Source organism: Zalophus californianus, chromosome 16 (genome assembly GCF_009762305.2).
Source record: "Zalophus californianus isolate mZalCal1 chromosome 16, mZalCal1.pri.v2, whole genome shotgun sequence".
NCBI lineage: Eukaryota > Metazoa > Chordata > Mammalia > Carnivora > Otariidae > Zalophus > Zalophus californianus.
Window position 1 is genome coordinate 27,818,780 of NC_045610.1, and position 19,865 is coordinate 27,838,644.

The 19,865-nt window shown below is 42.9% G+C and overlaps 1 protein-coding gene and 1 non-coding gene across 14 annotated transcripts in view; both read left to right on the forward strand.

The window, feature by feature from the left end:
* The window catches only part of TEX14 (testis expressed 14, intercellular bridge forming factor), a 111,594-nt gene that overhangs the window by 40,130 nt on the left and 51,599 nt on the right, over positions 1-19,865 (forward strand). For all 13 annotated transcript variants that reach the window (XR_003515373.2, XR_003515374.1, XR_003515375.1 and 10 more), the window contains exons 3-5: positions 12,221-12,335; positions 15,995-16,160; positions 17,646-17,782. Coding sequence is in view for 10 of the 13 variants with exons in the window: in XM_027568233.2 (XP_027424034.2) it covers positions 12,221-12,335; positions 15,995-16,160; positions 17,646-17,782 (418 nt within the window). In the remaining 3 variants the exon portion in view is untranslated. The remainder of the gene's footprint in view (positions 1-12,220; positions 12,336-15,994; positions 16,161-17,645; positions 17,783-19,865) is intronic.
* On the forward strand, positions 11,338-11,550 carry LOC113908406. The gene has a single exon (XR_003515475.2). It is a non-coding gene; the product is annotated as a small nucleolar RNA U3 (small nucleolar RNA).

Here is a 19,865-nt window from a genome sequence, read left to right on the forward strand (position 1 = left end):
AAGTAGCTACCAATCTCTCTCAGTTTCAACACTTAAAATCCTTGGCATGCCTCATTATCTAATATTGTCTTGGGTATTTGTTGCTGTCATCTCTCTCCCTCACTAGAATGTAAACTCAGAGAGTAGGGGCCTTTACTCAGCTCCATACCTCTGATGCTCAGGACCTAGAATAGTATTTTAGCACATAGCCAAGTGGGATAATGGTTAAGGTGACCTACCAGCTCTGTTAACTAACAGCTGTGTGACCTTTGGCAAGTTACCTAATCTTTCTGTGTTTTAGTTTCTCCATCCATAAAACTAGGATGACTAATAATTGCATTTATCTAATATGTCAAATACTTAGAATGATGCCTGGTACCTAGTAAGCCCTCAATAAATAGTAGCTAATAGTGTTAAGAATTGACGCTCAAATTGTAGCCGGTGCACAGAGCTATAAGGGGTGCAGGAATACCTGGCTCCGGGCGGGGGGGGGGGGTCCCAAACAGACCAGGTTCAGCCACTTGTCGCTGACAAAACCCAAAGACAGAGAAACAAGTGGTGGTAGAACTAGAAAGGAATTTATTTCAGTGAGGTCACCACTGGGAAGACAGCAAACTAGTGTCTAAGACCAGTGAATGCCCAAAATACTTCTGGGTTTATATAAAGAAAATGGAAGGCAAAGGTGGGTGGGTACATGCAGATAGGCAATGAAGGTTAAAGGGATCATTGTCGTGGAGTCAATCCTGGGTGGACTCTTGCTGGCTCAGAGCAATCATTTTTGCTTGAGGGAGTGGTTTTGATTCCCAACAGGTTATGTTTTTTCTGCAGGGTCTTTTGCCTGAGTTAAGAGAGAAACTCGAACAAAAACCTTAATTATAAAGTTTGAGGTCATGGGTGCCTGGGCTGGCTCAGTCAGTAAAGCCTGAGACTCTTGATCTCTGGTTTGTAAGTTTGAGCCCCACATTGGGTGGAGAGATTACTTAAAAGTAAAATTTTTTTTTTTAAGATTTTTATTTATTTGTTTGACAGAGAGAGACACAGCGAGAGAGGAAACACAAGCAGGGGGAGTGGGAGAGGGAGAAGCAGGCTTCCTGCGGAGCAGGGAGCCTGATGCGGGGCTCGATCCCAGGACCCTGGGATCATGACCTGAGCCGAAGGCAGACGCTTAACGACAGAGCCACCCAGGCGCCTCAAAAGTAAAATCTTAAAAAAAAAAAAAAAAAGTTTGAGGTCAAATGGAGGCAGGCAAAGTCCTCTTTCAGAGTAATGATGTCAACTCCACCAAACAACTAGTTTTATTTTAGAAACTTGAATGGTGAGGTAACTGGCTGTCTCAGTCGATAGAGCATGCAACTCTTAATCTCAGTTGGGCATTGAATTTACTTAAAAAATACATACATACATACTCAAAAGGTGTGAACAGGTAGTGCAAACTATGGTACAAAACCCCAAAGGCTTTGTTTTTCCACGTTGGTTCTCAGCCACCCATTTCCACTCCCTGCCACAGTCACGGTGCCCTGTCTCTAATTTACTAGCATTTGAAAGTCAAAATTTTTTTTTTTTTAGAAGCAGGCTCCCCACCGAGCAGGGAGCCCAATGCAGGGCTCGATCCCAGGACCCTGGGATCATGACCTGAAGCGAATGCAGATGCTTAAAGACTGAGCGACCCTGGTGCCCCTGAAAGTCAAACTCTTAGGACAGTGACTTCATGCAAAAGCTATTGTTTACTGATCTCTTGAATCAGCTTGCTTCTGACTAACAAAGGCCTATCATTTCCTTTAGCTTTCTAGGGGTGAGGCTTCTTTACTAGAACTGTAGAGGGAATGCCTCCTAGGCTTTAAAGATGCAGAGTGTGATTGGCTGTCATTCGGTATTATGTTAATTGAGCATGGCCATTAATTTTTTTTTAAAAGATTCTATTTATTTATTTATTTATTTATTTATTTATTTGAGAGCGCGTGCATGCGCGAGTGCACAAGTAGGGGAGAGGGGCAGAGGGAGAAGCAGACTCCCTGCTGAGTAGGGAGCCGGATGCTGGACTTGATCCTGGGACTATAGGATCCCCCTGTTGTACTCTCTCTGTCAAATAAATAAAGTCTTAAAAAAAAAAAGTGTTGTTTGCTTAATCGACTGAGACCCAGGCACCCCAGAGTTGTTTTTTATTGTTGAATGAATGAAAGAAGAAAGGGAGGGATGAGAATTAAAGATGTATTCCTACTTACAGTATTTCCATTCCTTTTCCATCTTTAGTTTTATACTCTCCACCAGATGCCCAGATGAATCTCAGGATAATCACATACCCATTTAAGTAATTTGGTCATTTCCAGGTAAAACCATTCACATCCAGACTAAGCGCCATAGTACTGGACTTTGTCCACAGCTCCAGGGTGCTCATGCTGACGGAGCCTGTGGGGGAGCTGGAGGCTTTGGCGCAGCACCTCCATTGTTAACAGCTGTGAAAGAAGACCCAGCAGTTCCTGCTGCCTGGAGGGATGGAAAAGACAGCCACAACCCTGGGAGCTCAAAGCCTCTGGCGGGTTCAAAGTCTGAAAACTCTCTCCTTCCAAGAAGCAGACATCTGGAGCACCAGGGTAGCTCAGTCAGTTAGGCATCTGCCTTCGGCTCAGGTCATGATCCCAGGGTCCTGGGATGGAGTCCCGCATCAGGCTCCCTGCTCAGCGGGAAGCCTGCTTCTCCCTCTGCCTCTCCCCCTAGCTCATGCTCTGTCTCGCTTACTCTCTCTCAAATAAATAAATCCTTTTAAAAAAATAAAAAGCATACATCTGACAGGAGCTGCAAAGTTGGCAAATCTAATTTCAGACTACCTGGAGTTAAAATGGACTCCTTTTTATTGCTCAGGTTTTTTTTTTTTTAAGATTTTATTTATTTATTCATGAGAGACAGAGAGAGAGAGGCAGAGGGAGAAGCAGGCTCCCAAGGAGCAGGGAGCCTGATGCGGGACTCGATTCCAGGACCCTGGGATCATGACCTGAGCCGAAGGCAGACGCTCAACCATCTGAGCCACTCAGGTGCCCTATTGCTCAGTTTTATGTAAATCAATGAACTCTTACCACACATTTTAATAACTCTTCAGAACACTTTCAGTACATTTTTTTCCAATGTCAAATTTATAATCTCTTGGTTTCGATATTTTCTTGAAGACATTTCTCTACTCTTCTGGTCCAAGCTGGACCACCATCTCTCTAGAACAACTTGAACCCATGGTTTTCTCTCAGCTACATTTTGGGAATTCCCTTAGCCTGGGTTACAGCTCATCTTTTCTGGATTCCATTCCTCTTAGTCCATTCTTACATTTTACTGAAACAAAGAAAAAGGGTGCATTGGAGGTAATTACTTTGAAATATGAAAAAAAATGAAAATCTGAAAAGTTTTCCCCCTATCTTCATACCTGATTGATAGTTTGGAAGACACAAAATTCTAGGTTGAAATAAATTTCCCCCAGGATTTGAAGCTATTCTTTTGTCTCTTAGCTTTCAGTCTTATTATCGAGAACCCTAATGCCATTCAGATTCCTGATTTTATTATGTGAAATGGTCCTTTACTCACTCTGGAGAATTTAATGTTCTTCTCTTTATCCCTGGTCTTCTTAAACATCATGATAATGCTTCAGCATAGACCTGTGTACCTCCATTGGGATGTGTGCTTAGTGGGGTCTTTGAACCTGGATATTCATGTTTTTAAGTCCTTAAAATTTCATAAAATTCTTTTTTTTATTGCCAAAACTTTAGGCAGTAGATTCTACACTTTAATCATTTTATTGCTTATTGCTTTGTGCCACTCTGTTTCACGTGAAAAAAAAAATTGTTTCTTGTGTTGTAAGCTTCCTCACTCTAAGCACTGTATTAGAATCTTTTTTTTAAGTTACTATAATTCCAGTATAGTTAACATACAGTGTTATATTAGCTTCAGGTGTACAATATAGTGATTCAACAACTCCGTACATCTCCCTGTGCTCATCACAACAGGTGCACTCCTTAATCCCCATCACCTGTCTCACCCATCCCCCCCTTTTTTTTAAATTTATTTGACAGAGAGAGACACAGCAAGAGAGGGAACACAAGCAGGGGGAGAGGGAGAGGGAGAAGCAGGCCTCTGGCTGAGCAGGGAGCCCGATGTGGGGCTTGATCCCAGGACCCAGGGATCATGACCTGAGCCGAAGGCAGACGTTTAACGACTGAGCCACCCAGGTGCCCCTCCACCTCCCCTCTGTTAACCACCAGTGTGTTCTCTATAGTTAAGAGTATGTTTTTTGGGGGCACCTGGGTGGCTCAGTCGTTAAGTGTCTGCCTTTCACTCAGGTCATGGTCCCAGGGTCCTGGGATTGAGCCGCACATCGGGCTCCCTGCTTCGCGGGAGGACAGCTTCTCCCTCTTCCACTCCCCCTGCTTGTGTTCCCTTTCTCACTGTGTCTCTCTCTGTCAAATAAATAAATAAAATATTTTTTTTAAAAAGAGTCTTTTTGTCTCTCTCTTTTTTCCCTTTGCTTGTTTTGTTTCTTAAATTGTACATGTGAGTGAAATCATATGGTATTTGTCTTTTTCTGACTTATGTAGCTTAACATTATACTTCCTAGCACCATCTATGTTGTTGCAAATGGCAAAATTTTCATTCCTTTTTTTTTTAAGATTTTATTTATTTATTTATTCATGAAAGAGGGAGAGGCAGAGGGAGAAGCAGGCTTCCCGCTGAGCAGGGAGCCCGATGCGGGACTCGATCCCAGGACCCTGGGATCATGACCTGAGCCGAAGGCAGACACTTAACCATCTGAGCCACCCAGGCGCCCAAGATTTCATTCTTTTTTATAGGTGAATAATATTCCTTTGTATATGTATACTACATATTCTTTATCCATTCATCAGTCAGTGGGTACTTGGACTGCTTCCATGTCTTGGCTAATGTAGATAATGCTGCTAAAAACATCAGGGTGCATGTATCCCTTTGAATCAGTATTTTTGTATTCTTTGGGTAGATAACCAGTAGTGTGATAGCTGGATCACAAGGGCAGTTCCATTTTTAACTTTTTGAAGAACCTCCATATTGTTTTCCAGAGTGACTATACCAGTTTGCATTAACACCAACAGTGCAGGGGGGTTCCTTTTTCTTCACATCCTCCCGAACACCTGTTGTTTCTTTTGTTGTTGATTTTAGCATTCTGACAGGTATGAGGTGATATCTCATTGTAGTTTTGATTTGCATTTCCGTGATGGTAAGTGATGATGATGAACATTTTTTTCATGTGTCTTTTGGCCATCTGGATGTCTTCTTTGGAGAAATGTGTATTCATGTCTGCGCATTTTTAATTGGATTATTTGTTGTTTGGGTGTTGGGTTGTATACGTTCTTGATATATTTTGGATACTAACCCTTTATCAGATATGTCATTTGCAAATATCTTCTCCCATTCTGTAGGTTGCCTTTTGGTTTTGTTGATTGAATCCTTTGATATGCAGAAGTTTTATTATTTGAACGAAATCCCAATAGTTTATTTTTGCTTTTGTTTCCCTTGCCTCAGGAGACATATCTAGAAAAAAGCTGCTACAGCTGATGTCAAAGAGCTGCCTGTGCTCTCTTCTAGGATTTTTATAGTTTCAGGTCTCACATTTACATCTGTAATCCATTTGAATTTATTTTTGTTATGGTTTAAGAAAGTAATCCATGGATGCCTGGGTGGCTCATTCAGTTAAGCGTCTGACTCTTGATTTTGGCTCAGGTCATGATCTCAGGGTCATGAGATCGAGCCCTGTGTTGGGCTCTGTGCTGGGTATGGAGCCTACTTAAGATTCTCTCTCTCTCTTCCTCTGTCCCCCACCCCCTCACTGCCCTAGCTTCTGTACTCTCTCTCTTAAAAAAAAAAAAAAGTGGTCCAGTTTTTTTCTTTTGCATGTTGCTATCCAGTTCCTAATACCATTTGTTGAAGAGATTGTCCTTTTCCCATTGGATATCCTTTCCTGCTTTGTTGAGATTAATGTACTATATAGTTGTGGGTTTACTTCTGGGTTTTCAATTCTGTTCTATTGATCTATGTGACTATTTTTGTGCCAGTACCATACTGTTTTGATTAGCTAGTAAAAATGAATGGGTCAACCAGGAAATAAAAGAAGAAATAAAAAAGTACATGGAAACAAATGAAAATGAAACCACAGAAGTCCAGAACCTTTGGGATGCAGCAAAAGTGGTTGTAAGAGTGAAGCTGATAGCAATACAGGCCTATCTCAAGAAGCAAGAAAAATCTCAAATAAACAACCTAACCTGACACCTAAAGGAGCTAGAAAAAGAAGAAACAAAATCTAAAACCAGCAGATGGGAGGAAATAATAAAGATTAGAGTAGAGATAAATGATATAGAAATCAAAAAAACAATAGATCAATGAAACCAGGAGCTGGGTTTTTTTGTTGTTTTTTTTAAATGATTTTATTTGTCAGAGCGAGAGAGCACAAGCAGGCAGAGGAAGAAGCAGGCTCCCAGCTGAGCAGAGAGCCTGATGCGGGGCTCGATCCCAGGACCCTGGGATCATGACCTGAACTGAAGGCAGATGCCCAACCGACTGAGCCACCCAGGCATCCCCAGAAGCTGGTTTTTTTTTGTTTGTTTGTTTTGTTTTTTAAAGATTTTATTTATTTATTTGAGAGAGACACAGCAAGAGAGGGAACACAAGCAGGGGGAGTGGGAGAGGGAGAAGCAGGCCTCCTGTGGAGCAGGGAGCCCGATGCGGGGCTCGATCCCAGGACCCTGGGACCATGACCCAAGCAGAAGGCAAATGCTTAACAACTGAGCCACCCAGGTGCCCCAGGAGCTGATTTTTTGAGAAAAAAAGAAAAAAATCAATAAAATGGTTACACCTTTTGCCAGACTTTACAAGAAAAAAGAGAAGGGACTCAAACAAATAACATCATAAATGAGAGGGAAGAAATAACACCACCACGGAAATACAAACAATTGGGCGCCTGGGTGTCTCAGATGGTTAAGCATCTGCCTTTGGCTCAGGTCGTGATCCCGGGGTCCTGGAATCGAGTCCCGCATCGGGCTCCCTGCTGGGCGGGAAGCCTGCTTCTCCCTCTGCCTCTGCCTCTCTCTCTCTCTCTCTCTCTCTCTGACTCTCATGAATAAATTTAAAAAAAATTGCTAAAAAAAATACAAACAATTATAAGAACATTATGAAAAACTATATGCCGATAAATTGGACAACGTCGAAGAAAGGATAAACTCCTAGAAACATATAAACTACCAAACTGAAACAGGAAGAAATAGAAAATTTGAACAGACTATAACCAGCAAAGAGATTGAATCACTAATCCAAAAAACTCCCAACAGGGGTGGGTGGCGGGCTGGCTTAGTCAGTAAAGCATGAGACTCTTAATCTTGGGGTTGTGAGTTTAAGCCCCATGTTGGATGCAGAGATTACTTAAAAATAAAATCTTTATTTTTTTTAAGTTTTTATTTATTTGTGAGAGGAGAGCGAGAGAGAGCACACATGCATAAACAGGGGTAGAGGCAGGCAGAGGGAGAAGCAGGCTCCCCACTGAGCAAGGAGCCTGATGTGGGACTCGATCCCAGGACCCTGGGATCATGACCTGAGCCGAAGGCAGACGCTTAACTGACTGAGCCATCCAGGCGCCCCTACATAATGGATTTTTAATACTCAAAGTGGGATTTCTGGGTCCAGCTTTTCATAGATATTGCCACATTGCTTTCCAAAAGCATTGTAACACTTCACATTCCTAACTGCACTTAGGAAAGTATTTGTTTTCCCACCTTTTCTCCAGTTCTGAATGTTTTCTCATTTTTTATTTTTTTTCAAGCTTCAAGTTTATCCTTTTTCCCCCATTATTTCAACTCAGGCACCATTTTATGTTGGTTTATTGAATATTGCAGAGTAGGGTGAAATACCCATCCTTCCAATACACATGTTATTTACCCTCTCATTCCCTTTACACCCCATCATCCCACTTTCTCCCAAAGCTATCTAGGTTTCCTGCTCTCAGAAATTAATACTTTAGGATGTGAGGGCGATCTGGCTGCGACATCTGTCACCCCACTGATGGCCAGCGTTGATTCCCCTGACCTGGCTGGCTAGGGGTGTTCCCTTCCTCCCTCACTGCTCCATTTGCATCCCTCCCGAAGCTGCACGCTTGGTCGAAGAGGACGACCTTCCCGGATAGAGGAGGACCGTTCTTCGGTCAAGGGTATACGAGTAGCTGTGCTCCCTGCTAGAACCTCCAAACAAGCTCTCAAGGTCCATTTGTAGGAGAACGTAGGGTAGTCAAGCTTCCAAGACTCCAGACACATCCAAATGAGGCCCTGCACATGGCAGTCTGCCTTTCTTTAGGAAAAAAAATTTAAATAAATAAAATAAAAAGAAATTAACTTTATCTTCGCTTTGTGTTTAATGCTGTGGACAGCATTGTTTAGTGACTAAAGCCTTCGGCAACTCTGAGCAGCAAGCCTGAGAAATTAGGTTGAGAGGATGACAATATGTTGTAGTGCAGGGACTTTGGAGCCAGATTGTTGTGTGATCTCTGGAAAATTACCCACCTCCTCTAAGCCTCGGTTTTTCCATCCACAAAACAGTGATATTAGTACCTTCCTCCTGTTGTACAGTACTGTTCTGAGGATTGCGTTGGAATGGTCCCTGGTACACGTCGTTATTAGTATCAGGTCTTGCTTCCTAGGAGGCCCAGAGATTAGGTGACTGACCCATCTGGAGGCTCCAGGCTAAAAAGGGTTGTCATTAGGACTTCAACACTTGAACCCGGGTCTTTTGACCTTTTTAGTCAGTTTTTGTACCATGTCAAAGCTGCCTTTGGTCACTTCTCGGGGGACTTATTTTGGTTACCTTTTTATCAGTCACAACATGGCTACAGTGGGCTGGCCTGAAATAAATATTTGTTGAATGAGTGAATTAATGAATAAATGTTTTCTACTAGGAAATCACCAAAAGGCTGTTATGTAAATTGTGGGGACAGTGGCTTTCAGCCTATTTTTCTGTGTAGCCATCTGTATCTTCTCAAGAATTGTTGGTCATTGCCTCCCTAAGTGCTTCCCTAAGCCTTTGGAGGCCCTGGCTGAGTTAATTTTTTAGTTCATGAGGGCGCCTGGGTGGCTCAGATGGTTAAGCGTCTGCCTTCAGCTCAGGTCATGATCCCAGAGTCCTGGGATCGGGTCCCGCATCGGGCTCCCTGCTCCTTGGGAGCCTGCTTCTCTCTCTCTCTCTCTCTCTCTCTCTCATGAATAAATAAATCTTTTAAAAATTTTTAAAAAATAATTTTTTAGTTCATGAACTCCGGGGATTAACCAGTCTGCTACCCTAAACTGTAGTTCCTTCCTAACCAGAATTATGAATAATCGGTGATTTTATAAATTAGGCTGCTTCAGGTATATGGAAGCAGGCAGAAGACAGGCGATTCCTGGGTCACAGAATTGAGTGATAGTTTATTACTCAAACCACAGCAGTAGTTAGACTTTTAGCTTTTTTGGTGCTGGTTCCTCAAGCCCTAATTCCCACAGAGCCATGCAAAGAGCTATATAACATTGCACACGTGGTGGGTTGCATTACGGTAGAAGCACCCTGAGCTTATCTTCTATAATGGACAGTATAACCTTTGCTCTAGAAGGAGCTGTTATCTTTATTATACTGGACAGTGAGCATGCCTGTCCTTTGCTCTAAAGGAAGATACTTTATCTTCCAAAGTTTGATATACACACATCTTCAAAAAGATAGTCCAGAACACAGGGCAATTAGTGCCTTACTTTCCTGACATGGAGACACAGGAGCCATCCATGGAGAATTGTTTTCCCACGTTGTTTTTGCTGCTCCTCTCTACACTTAGGCTTGCTAGGTCAAGTAAGTTTACCTGGCACTGAAGAGAGATAAATTGGCAGTTTCTGCCCTGAAGGTTACGGGAGATAGTCTGGTAGGGAAGAAGACATGCCACAGATACTTGTAACATAGGGAGACCTGAGCAATAAGAAATGTGAACCCCACTAGCACTGCTCTCATCAAGAACAGTGATCCTTCTTACTAGATTTCTCCAGTCTGATGCTGTTGACTGATGCTCCTTTTTGAAACTCTTATCCCTTGTCACTGTGACCCATTTGTTCCAGGTTTTTCTCTTACCTCTTTTGGTTTCCTTCTCTTCCTAATTTTTGGCTTTGTCCTTTCAGCTTGCCCCTTAAAATGTTAGTGGGCCTCAGGGCTCCATCCTCAACTGTCTATTTAGGTAGAATGTTTTGTGACTCACTAACCGCCATGGCTTTAAGATGACATATTATAATGTTAAGGACCCCTATCTTACCCAGTTCTCTGCACTGGACACCTTTGCTTGGATTCATTCTTTTAGTACCAGGTGTTTGGGATATTGTGGGTATACAAGGTCATTTCATAGTCTCTGCCCTTCCCAGACATAGTCTCATGCAAAGAGCGGCATTAATCAAATAATCACTCATTGAAGATGTTGGATCTGGTTAAGGAGGTCAGGCCCTGAGACAATGACACTTGGACAGATGTCGTAATGATGAACTGCAGTTAAGTTGGGAAAGGGATTGGGAGAGAATTCTTGTCTGAGGGAACAGCTTTTGCAAAGGCTCTGTGGCAGAAGGGAATATGCGAGCAAAAGAGCTGAAGTTCAATAGGGCTGAAGTGAGTGGGGAACTTGATGCAAAATAAGGCTGGAGAGTTGGTGTGTGGGCCAGACCATGGACGGCCTGATAAGCTATGTCAAGTTTTGTCTTTAGCCCAAGAGCGGAGAGCTCCTGAAACTTTAAGCAGAATTATGTATTTTGTTTTGTTTAAACACCTTTTATGTAAATAAAAATTGATTTGTTAAAAAAAAGAAAACAAAGAACATTTATTTGGTATTTAGATCACGGGATTAAGTTTAAAAAACCGGGAGTGTTTTGCAAAACTCTTTGGCTTTAAGTCATCGGTTTCATCATCCACTTCCGTTTTTCTCGAGGGGGCGGGGTGGAGAAAGGATTCCTCGCTTCTACCGTCGGTCTAAACTGAGGCGCGTCCTGGAGTTCCGGCGCGCTGTGTAGTCGTCAGCGGTCTACGTAAAACTGACGAGGCGGAATTGCCGGGCAATGGGGTGGGAGGGGTCAGTGGGAAAAATGCCGTGCGATTGGCTGTTTATCAGCCGTATGTTAATTAAAATGATAACTTGAAATGTCTTCTGAAACGCTTTCTGTTCAAAAACGCTTTGTCGAACTTTGGTAATGGAACAGTTCTTTGGGAAATACATACTAATGTACATTTGGAAAGAATAGTGACGTTAAATAAAGTCACCATGGGTAAAATGTATGAGGGTTTCTTCCACTTTGGAAAGTTAGGGGCTATGCAGTTAAGACTATACTTTCAGGGATCATTTCTATAGTTCGTTACTAGAGAAGTTTCTCTGAACGTGTAGGGTACCCGAAACCACGAGGAGGATTTGTAGTGTTCTCTTCTGAGCGTGAAGTCGGATTTCGGTGTTGCTTTTGTAACTGCCGGTTTCCATTGATGATCGTTCTACTCCTCTTTGGGGGAGTTAGAGGGAGAGAACGCAGTCTGAGTGGTTTTGTGTTTTTATGATCGTTTAAGATAGTTTTTGTATTTTCTTTGAGGTTTATTCTGTGCGAGTTTTGTGGTTAGTTTTGAAGGGTTTTTTGGTGTTATTTTTGTAATCAGATGAAGGTTTTTTGGTGTTATTCTTGTAATCAAACCGATGGTAGCTGTCGTCCTGATGATTTTTAGTTTTTGATTTCATGGGCGGGGCGGTAGTGTTGTGTTTGGGACTTTTGGTTTTAAGTTTTAATGTTATAAATGAAGGGCTTATGTTGTACTTGCTAAGTAGAGTTTTTTCATTTTTTAGCGTACAGTGTTTGTATTACAGGTTTTATTTCTGAAAGTATGGTCACAGAAGCCGAACGTCATTTGACGTGGGGCTGAGTCAAAGAATCTGAGGAGAGTGTTGCTCTTACCCGAGTAAACTAAACCACTTAGGTTTTTTCTAGAAGTTTTGTGTGTAGTACTTTTGATGAAGAAACGTGGTTGTGTTTTAATTTATTTTTAGTCTTTGATGTTCGTGGTGTTATGAAAGGGTTTGTGTTTTGGAGAAAAATTTATATTACTAATATATGATAATACTGTGTAGAGAAATGTTTGTTTGTTTTTTAGCATGAGCTTTTCTAATTTTATACTAGGAAGTTTTCTGATATTTGTATTCATTTTTGCGTTTACTTTGCAGGAATTTGTGTTGATGCAGTTAACTCCTTGGGCCAGACTGCACTTTTTGTTGCAGCATTATTAGGCTTTACGAAATTAGTTGATGTTCTGGTGGATTATGGATCAGATCCAAATCAGTAAGTATAATGAGATGGCTCTTTAGAAAATAGTATTCTTTAAAAATGAGTTGGGGCATTTGGAAAACAATTTGAGAAGATATTAAAAGAACCTTTACTAATTTTTTAAGAGTTTCTTTTCTACTTTTATTGGGCTAAAACTGACATATAACATTAAGTTTAAGGTGTACAAACCTTTACTAATTTATATTAATGAAATACAGTTGCACAGCTATGTTGAAACATAGTTTTAACTGCTAATGAAGTTTTCTGGGCAGTTTTACTAGGTCCAGTAAAATAAGGGGAACTTAATTGCTATCTATTAAATAGTACTGTGTGCATATTTCCACCCCAGGTTATAATTTGTATGATTCACTTAAGCAGTTTAACATACCCACCAACCAATAATATACTTGACATCACTTTCTCAGGATCACTTGCCTTGCTCTTGTAATTGTGGTCCAAAAGAATATGAGTTTAACAGTTGGCCCAACTTTTAATGTGGAACGGTGTAGTTTGCTTTTCTGAGGGCTTTTCCAGGCACCAGCTCACTTGATCTTCACAACCACCTCCTTGAGAGGGAGGGGACAGCAGGTACTTTTACAGTTCCTATTGGACAGAACCAGGAACAGGTTTTGAACACCTACCATGATTCTAGCTGATTTCCACAGGAATTCCAGAATATAATCATAAACGTCATAAAGTAACATTCCCATCTTACATGAGGAGGCCCTGCTTAATGTACTTTAAAAAGTATTGATATCAGAAGATTTGGGGGGCTCTGTTTTGTTTTTTGTTTTTTATAGGGTTGCTTGCTTAGTGGGAGAAAACTTGGAAGTTTCCAAAAGTATAAAGAAAAAACACCAATTGACATTAGAATTCTATAACCCAGATATAAATTGGTACAGTGAACATTTTGCTGTTTCCTTCTAGACTCACATATACTCTCCTGTCCTGTGTTAATGTTTAATTTCAAAGCTCAGAAAGAAAGGGCTGGCTCATCTGTTTGCAGGTAACAGTGCAGTAGGAGGCCACACTGGGAATCCCTGGCGTTCGTAGCAAAAATGCAGCATTTTCCAGTCATCTGTAATTATGTCTGTTTTGTGGAGGCTTAGAGTTGGATTCTTTAAAGAATAAATCATTCAAACATTTAATATTCCAGGTTAGGGAGCTAAGGCCCAGAAAATTTAAGTGACTGGCCTATAATGGTGTGTTAATGATTAGAGCTGAGACCAGGAGCCCAGGCATTAAGAACTTAGTTTGACTTTCCTTTTTAGAAGTCCCCATGATGCCAGGGGGAGGTAGGAAAGGACATTGTCAAAGGGGGGGAAGGCAAACCCCTTGGCTTTGTATTTTGTGATAGGACTGTTTTCATGTGACCTAAAAAATATCTGTTGATCAAAGTGAAGGGAAATTTCTGGGGGGAGGTTGTATTACTAAGTGCTCAAAGGAAATGCTGTGATGGCACAGACCTATTGAACTCACAAAGTCAAATACCTGTGGGACCAAGTGGAGTTTGTGGGCACAGGCTCTCTCTAAGAAGGGTTAGGTATTTGTTGCTCCTGGGTAGGAAAGGGAGCCAGGAAGGCCAGATCTTCTAAATTTCCAGGAGGCTGAAAATCCCAATTTTTTTTTAAGATTTTATATATATACATATATATATTTACTTATTTTTTATTATTTATTTATTTGACAGAGAGAGAGAGAGCAAGAACAGGAGCACAAGCAGGGGAAGTGGGAGAGGGAGAAGCAGGCTTCCTGCCGAGCGGGGAGCCTGATGTGGGGCTTGATCCCAGGACCCTGGGATCATGACCCGAGCTGAAGGCAGATGCTTAACAACTGAGCCACCCGGGTGCCCCAAGATTTTATATATTTATTTGAGAGCGAGAGAGAGAGCATGAGCTGGGGGGAGAGGGAGAGGGAGAAGCAGGCTGCCCATTGAGCAGGGAGCCCAATGTGGGGCTTTATCACAGGACCCTGAGATCATGACCTGAGCCGAAGGCAGAGGCTTAACTGACTGAGCCACCCAGGTGCCCCTGAAAATCCCAATTTTTAATGTGAAATCTCCCAAATGTTAAATATTGTCCATTATTTTATTTTATTAATTAAAGATTTTTAAGTAGGTGCTACACCCAGCATGGAGCCTAGCACAGGGCTTGAACTCACAACCCTGAGATCAAGAGTTAAATGTTTAACCTACTGAGCCACCCATGTATCCCTTGTCCATTATTTTAAATTCCTTATTTAAACACTATGTCAACCTAATAAAACATGCCTCTGAGTTGCCAAATCACTCTGCAGGCCTCTAGTTTCAACCTCTAGGAGGATTTTATGGTTCTTACAGTGCAGTGTGCAATAGGAGACTGAACTACCAGTAGGAGAGAGCTCATAATGAGCTATCAAGTGGGTGCAAGCCAGCCTTGTTGGCATCACCTGGGGAACTTGTAAAAAGCACACATTCCTGGGCCTCATGCTTGCAGGTTCTGATTTAGTCTGGTGTATACTCTGACACTCAGTGGCCCGTTCACTAAATTATGGTACATACATTAGAATACTATGCAGCTGTTAAAAACAATGGAGGTGACTTGTATATTGTCATATGGAAATTTCTCCAAGATACAGTTAAGTGAAAAGACTTAAATGCAGAACAGTTTACATAGCATATTCTTATTCCTCCCTGTATATGCAGAGAACATTTCTGAAAGCATACAAAAACATGTAACAGTAGTTGCCTTTGAGCAAGAGAACTAGGGGTCTGGACTGGGAGACTTTTTTGAAAGATTTTATTTATTTATTTATTTAAAGATTTTTGTTTCTTTTTTTTTAAGATTTTATTCATTTGACAGAGAGAGACACAGTAAGAGGGGGAATACAAGCAGGGGGAGTAGGAGAAGGAGAAGCAGGCCTCCCGCTGAGCGGGAGGTTATGTTATGGACACTGATACTAACAGTGGCTCTATCCCAGGACCCTGGGACCATGACCTGAGCCAAGGGCAGGCGTCCCTAAAGATTTGTTTCTTTAAAGATTTTATTTATTTGACAGAGATAGCAAGAGCAGGAATACAAGCAGGGAAAGTGGCAGGCAGAGGGAGAAGCAGGCTTCCCGCTGAGCAGGGAGCCCGATGCGGGGCTCGATCCCAGGACCCTGGGACCATGACCTGAGCCGAAGGCAGACGCTTAACCGACTGAGCCACCCAGGCGTCCCCAGAGTTGTGGATTCTTAATCGGATTGCTGGTGCTAGGGTTTTGCGGGCCTCTACTGTAGGACTTGGGAGATAGAGAGGGATGGTCTCTGGTTGGGCTGTGCTTCACCACCCCGACCCCAGGACGCTATAGTCATGAAGAAATTGTTTCAGAGCAGCCAGTATCAAAAGGCAATGGGGAAGGGAACACCAGATTTAGAACCAGACCCATACCTGAGTATGAATCTCAGCTTTGCCCTTTTGTTTCCTCATCTATTAATTGGAACATGATACCACCTTGAAGGGTAGAGGTAAGGATGGAAAAAGGGGATGTGTATAAAGCTCCTGTTGGCACAGCCTCACAAATGGTATTATAATCCTCCTTCCAAAGGTTGCCTTTGTAGAAAGGGAGCCTTGTGTCACCCATTGACTGCCCCCCACCCCACTCTGTGGAAGGCAGGAGTGTTATGGACACTGATACTAACACCTCCCCCTCCAGCCGCTGCTTCGATGGAAGCACTCCTGTTCACGCAGCAGCATTTTCAGGCAATCAGTGGATCCTCAGCAAACTGCTGGATGCAGGGGGTGATCTTCGACTCCATGACGAGAAGGGTCGAAACCCGCAGACCTGGGCCCTGACGGCAGGGAAGGAGCGCAGCACCGCGGTAAGGATGGGCCTGCTCTGTAGCCACAGCCAAGGCAGAGCACTGAGCTGGGAGTCAGGAGCCCAGGGGGCAGGGAAGGGCTGATCGTGGGGACAGCACAGGGCTTGCAGTGGCCTTGGCATTGGCACTGGATACACAGGCCTGGGTTGAAGCAAGTTGAACAGCTATAAAACCTCAGGCAAATCTAGTGAAACTTTTTGGTCATCCATTCAGTGAAGAGGGAGAATAATTGTAATTTTGACCCTTAACTAGCACTAACTACACATCAAATGTTCTGAATTAAATTAATTAAATATTAAGTCATTTAATCTTCACAACTCTGTCAATGAGATACTGTTATTGTCCCCATTTTACAGATGGGGAAACTGAGGCCCATTGACATTTTGTAACTTGCTGAGGCCACACACTGGCAGGTGTGATGTGTTCGAATGAGGTCTAAATAACATAACAAATGTAAAGCGTAAAGTGCAGGCACAATACTGGGCACATGGGGGAAAAGGGAGGTGGGCAGAGTCCTCCATTCCCTCCTTCTGGTTCTCCAACTCATTAGCTGTTGGCCTTGGACAAGTAATTTTGCTCCTTCTGCCTCAGTTTCCTCATCTGTTGAAGGAGTTGGACAAAATTTTTTTCCTTTTTAAAGTAATTTATTTAAATTCAATTAATTAACATGTAGATTGTAGATTGGATTCTACAATGTGCTATTAGTTTCAGAGGTGGAGTTCAGTGATTCCTCACTTACGTAATACCCAGTGTCCATTACATCACGTGCTATCCTTAATGTCCATCACCCAGTTACTCCATCCCCCCACCCCCTCCCCTCCAGCAACCCTCAGTTTGGTTCCTATGATTAAGAGTTTCTTATGGTTTATCTACCGTTCTAATTTCATCTTGTTTTATTTTTTCCTCCCCTCCCCTTTGCTCCTCTGCTTTGTTTCTTAAACTCCACATATGAGATCATATGATAATTGTCGTTCTCTGATTGACTTATTTCACTTAGCATAATACCCTCTAGTTCCATCCATGTTGCAAATGGCAAGATTTCATTTTTTTGATGGCTGAGTGGTATTCCATTGTATATACATACCACATCTTTATCCATTCACATGTTGATGGACATCTGGGCTCTTTCCATAGTTTGGCTATTGTGGACATTGCTCTATAAACATTGGGGTGCAAGTGCTCCTGCAGATCACTACATTTGTATCTTTGGGGTAAATACCCAGTAGTGCAATTGCTAGGTTGTAGGGTAGCTCTATTTTCAACTTTTTGAGGAACAGGGAGTTGGAGGAAATTATTGCCAAATCACCTCCCTGGAAACATCTCCATACCTGTAAAAAATCACCTGGGCCCTATCCTTTCCACAGATTTCCCTGTCAGGGACTCCTGGCTCCTCAGATCTTTCAGGTCAGAGTGTTCCAGGTCCACTGAAGGCCAGGGTAGCTCTTAGTTCGCTGCAGCATTGAACATCTCCGCGGTATGTTGCAGATGGTGGAGTTCATGCAGCGCTGTGCCTCGCACATGCAGGCCATCATACAGGGTTTCTCTTATGACCTCCTGAAGAAGATCGACTCCCCTCAGCGGCTCATCTGTGGCCCACCCCGGTTTGGCGGTCTCATACAGGGGTGAGTGCTGCCTTGAGCAGAGTGGGATATTTGGCATCACCCCAGCCTTCCTTGTAGGAGCCCTGCAACATGGGCCACCAAGGTTCCTCCGTGTTGGTCCCGTCTGGCATCTGGCCCACTCTAAGTGGTGAACTCTGACAGAGAGGATGTGGCCACTGCAGAAGTGGCCAGAGGAGCACCTTTGGCGGCCCTGCCCCCATGCAGGAATGTGGGGGGTTGGGCGGGGAAATGAGTTCTGGGCTCTATTGGGAACCACCCTGAGGTTAGTGGTTAACAAAGAACTTTTCGGGTCTGAGGAGCTCAGCAGAAAACTCCTCAGTAGAGCAGCCAACTGACTTTTGTGTCATCTCCCAAAGCATGGAGAGAAAGCTCCTTTATTCCCAAGATTGCAAAACATGAATGCTTAACTTAACCTTCCTCAGGCTGTTTTAAGCTGGTGTGAGAGAACTGCTGCTAGCTGGGTGGGCAGCCTCCCTGCCCCCATCACTGGAGGTGGACCTCAGGCTTCTTTCCATGCTCAACTACCTAGCTCTTTTAAATTCTTAGGGCGTTATTGACTTAGGGTTTGTATGCACAGAATCCTTTCCATTTTAATTTTCTTTGATGGCATGACTTTCTGTAATCAGTGTCTCTAGACTTGTCACACCCTCATGGTCTCCCTCTTTCTTCTGTCCTGCCCTGAGCAAGTCCTGGTTTTCTTCCAATGAGCTGGATATCGCTGGCTTCTCAGGAAAGATGAGTTAATTCCCTTGAGGACTAGTTATTCCTAACTGCTCCTCTTGCTGCCCCTCTTGTGGGTCAGCATCTAGAACAACCTTTTATTTTTTAAAGATTTATTTATTTATTCATTTGACAGAGAGACAGCAAGAGAGGGAACACAAACAGGGGGAGTGGGAGAGGGAGAAGCAGACTCCCCACTGAGCAGGGAGCCTGATGTGGGGCTCGATCCCAGGACCCTGGGATCATGACCTGAGCCGAAGGAAGATACCTAATGACTGAGCCACCCAGGTGCCCCTAGAACAACCTTTTAAAAATGGAAATCGAGGGTGCCTGGGTGGCTCAGTTGGTTAAGCGACTGCCTTCGGCTCAGGTCATGATCCTGGAGTCCCGGGATCGAGTCCCGCATCAGGCTCCCTGCTCAGCGGGGAGTCTGCTTCTCCCTCTGACCCTCTTCCCTCTCGTGCTCTCTATCTCTCTCTAATAAATAAATAAATCCTTAAAAAAAAATGGAAATCGAGTTGTGCCACTCTGCTAAAAACCCTTTAGGGTAGGGCATTCTCCATAGCTATCAGGATAAACTCCCAAATCCCTTATCTGACCTTGGAGGCCCTACTGGGTTCAACTCCTGTCACCTCCTTGCCTGCCCCTGCCACTCCCCCTTGTGTGGAGCTCCCTCATTCAGCGTTTGGAGAGACTTGTCCCAGTTTGTAATGATTTTATTTATATATGTTCTTGCCTGTTTCTAATAAGACTGAACACTGCCAACTGAGAAAAGGAGGTAAAACTGAACAAGAGACAAAGGCCTTTTATTTGGGGGTCTCAGAATTGCAATCCAGGGAGCACAGATTCTGGTAGCCAGCAGAAAAGTGGGGAAAGTGAGCCTTTTTTATGAGAAAGAAGGGGGGTAATTATATAACAGATAAAGAAAAGAAGAGAAAAAAAATTTGTTAACTGGTGCTAACTGCTTGAGCTGTTTTTAATTACTCCCTATTTTATTGGTGCTATCAAATGGAGCTGTTCTTGGTAGGCATTCATTAACTATTCTGTCTTAAAGTTCATACCAACAGTTTTATGGTGTGAATACCTTTTGTTCTGTTGAATTTCATGGGCAACTTCTTGTAAAACCATTGCTGCTTCTGTCCCAGTTCAGGAGTTCATTAGTCAGAAAGAAAGACGGAGCTTCAAAATGGAGTCTCTCATATTTTATAGTTAGATGAAACATTATTCTTTTTATGGGGTTGGACCACAGAGTGCCTAACGGAAAGTAGAGTGGAAGTACGCACATCTCCCTTTTTTAATGTAAAGAAACCACATGAGTCCATGGGATAAGAATTGGCCTCTCAGACCTGAGTGGAGCCATGTC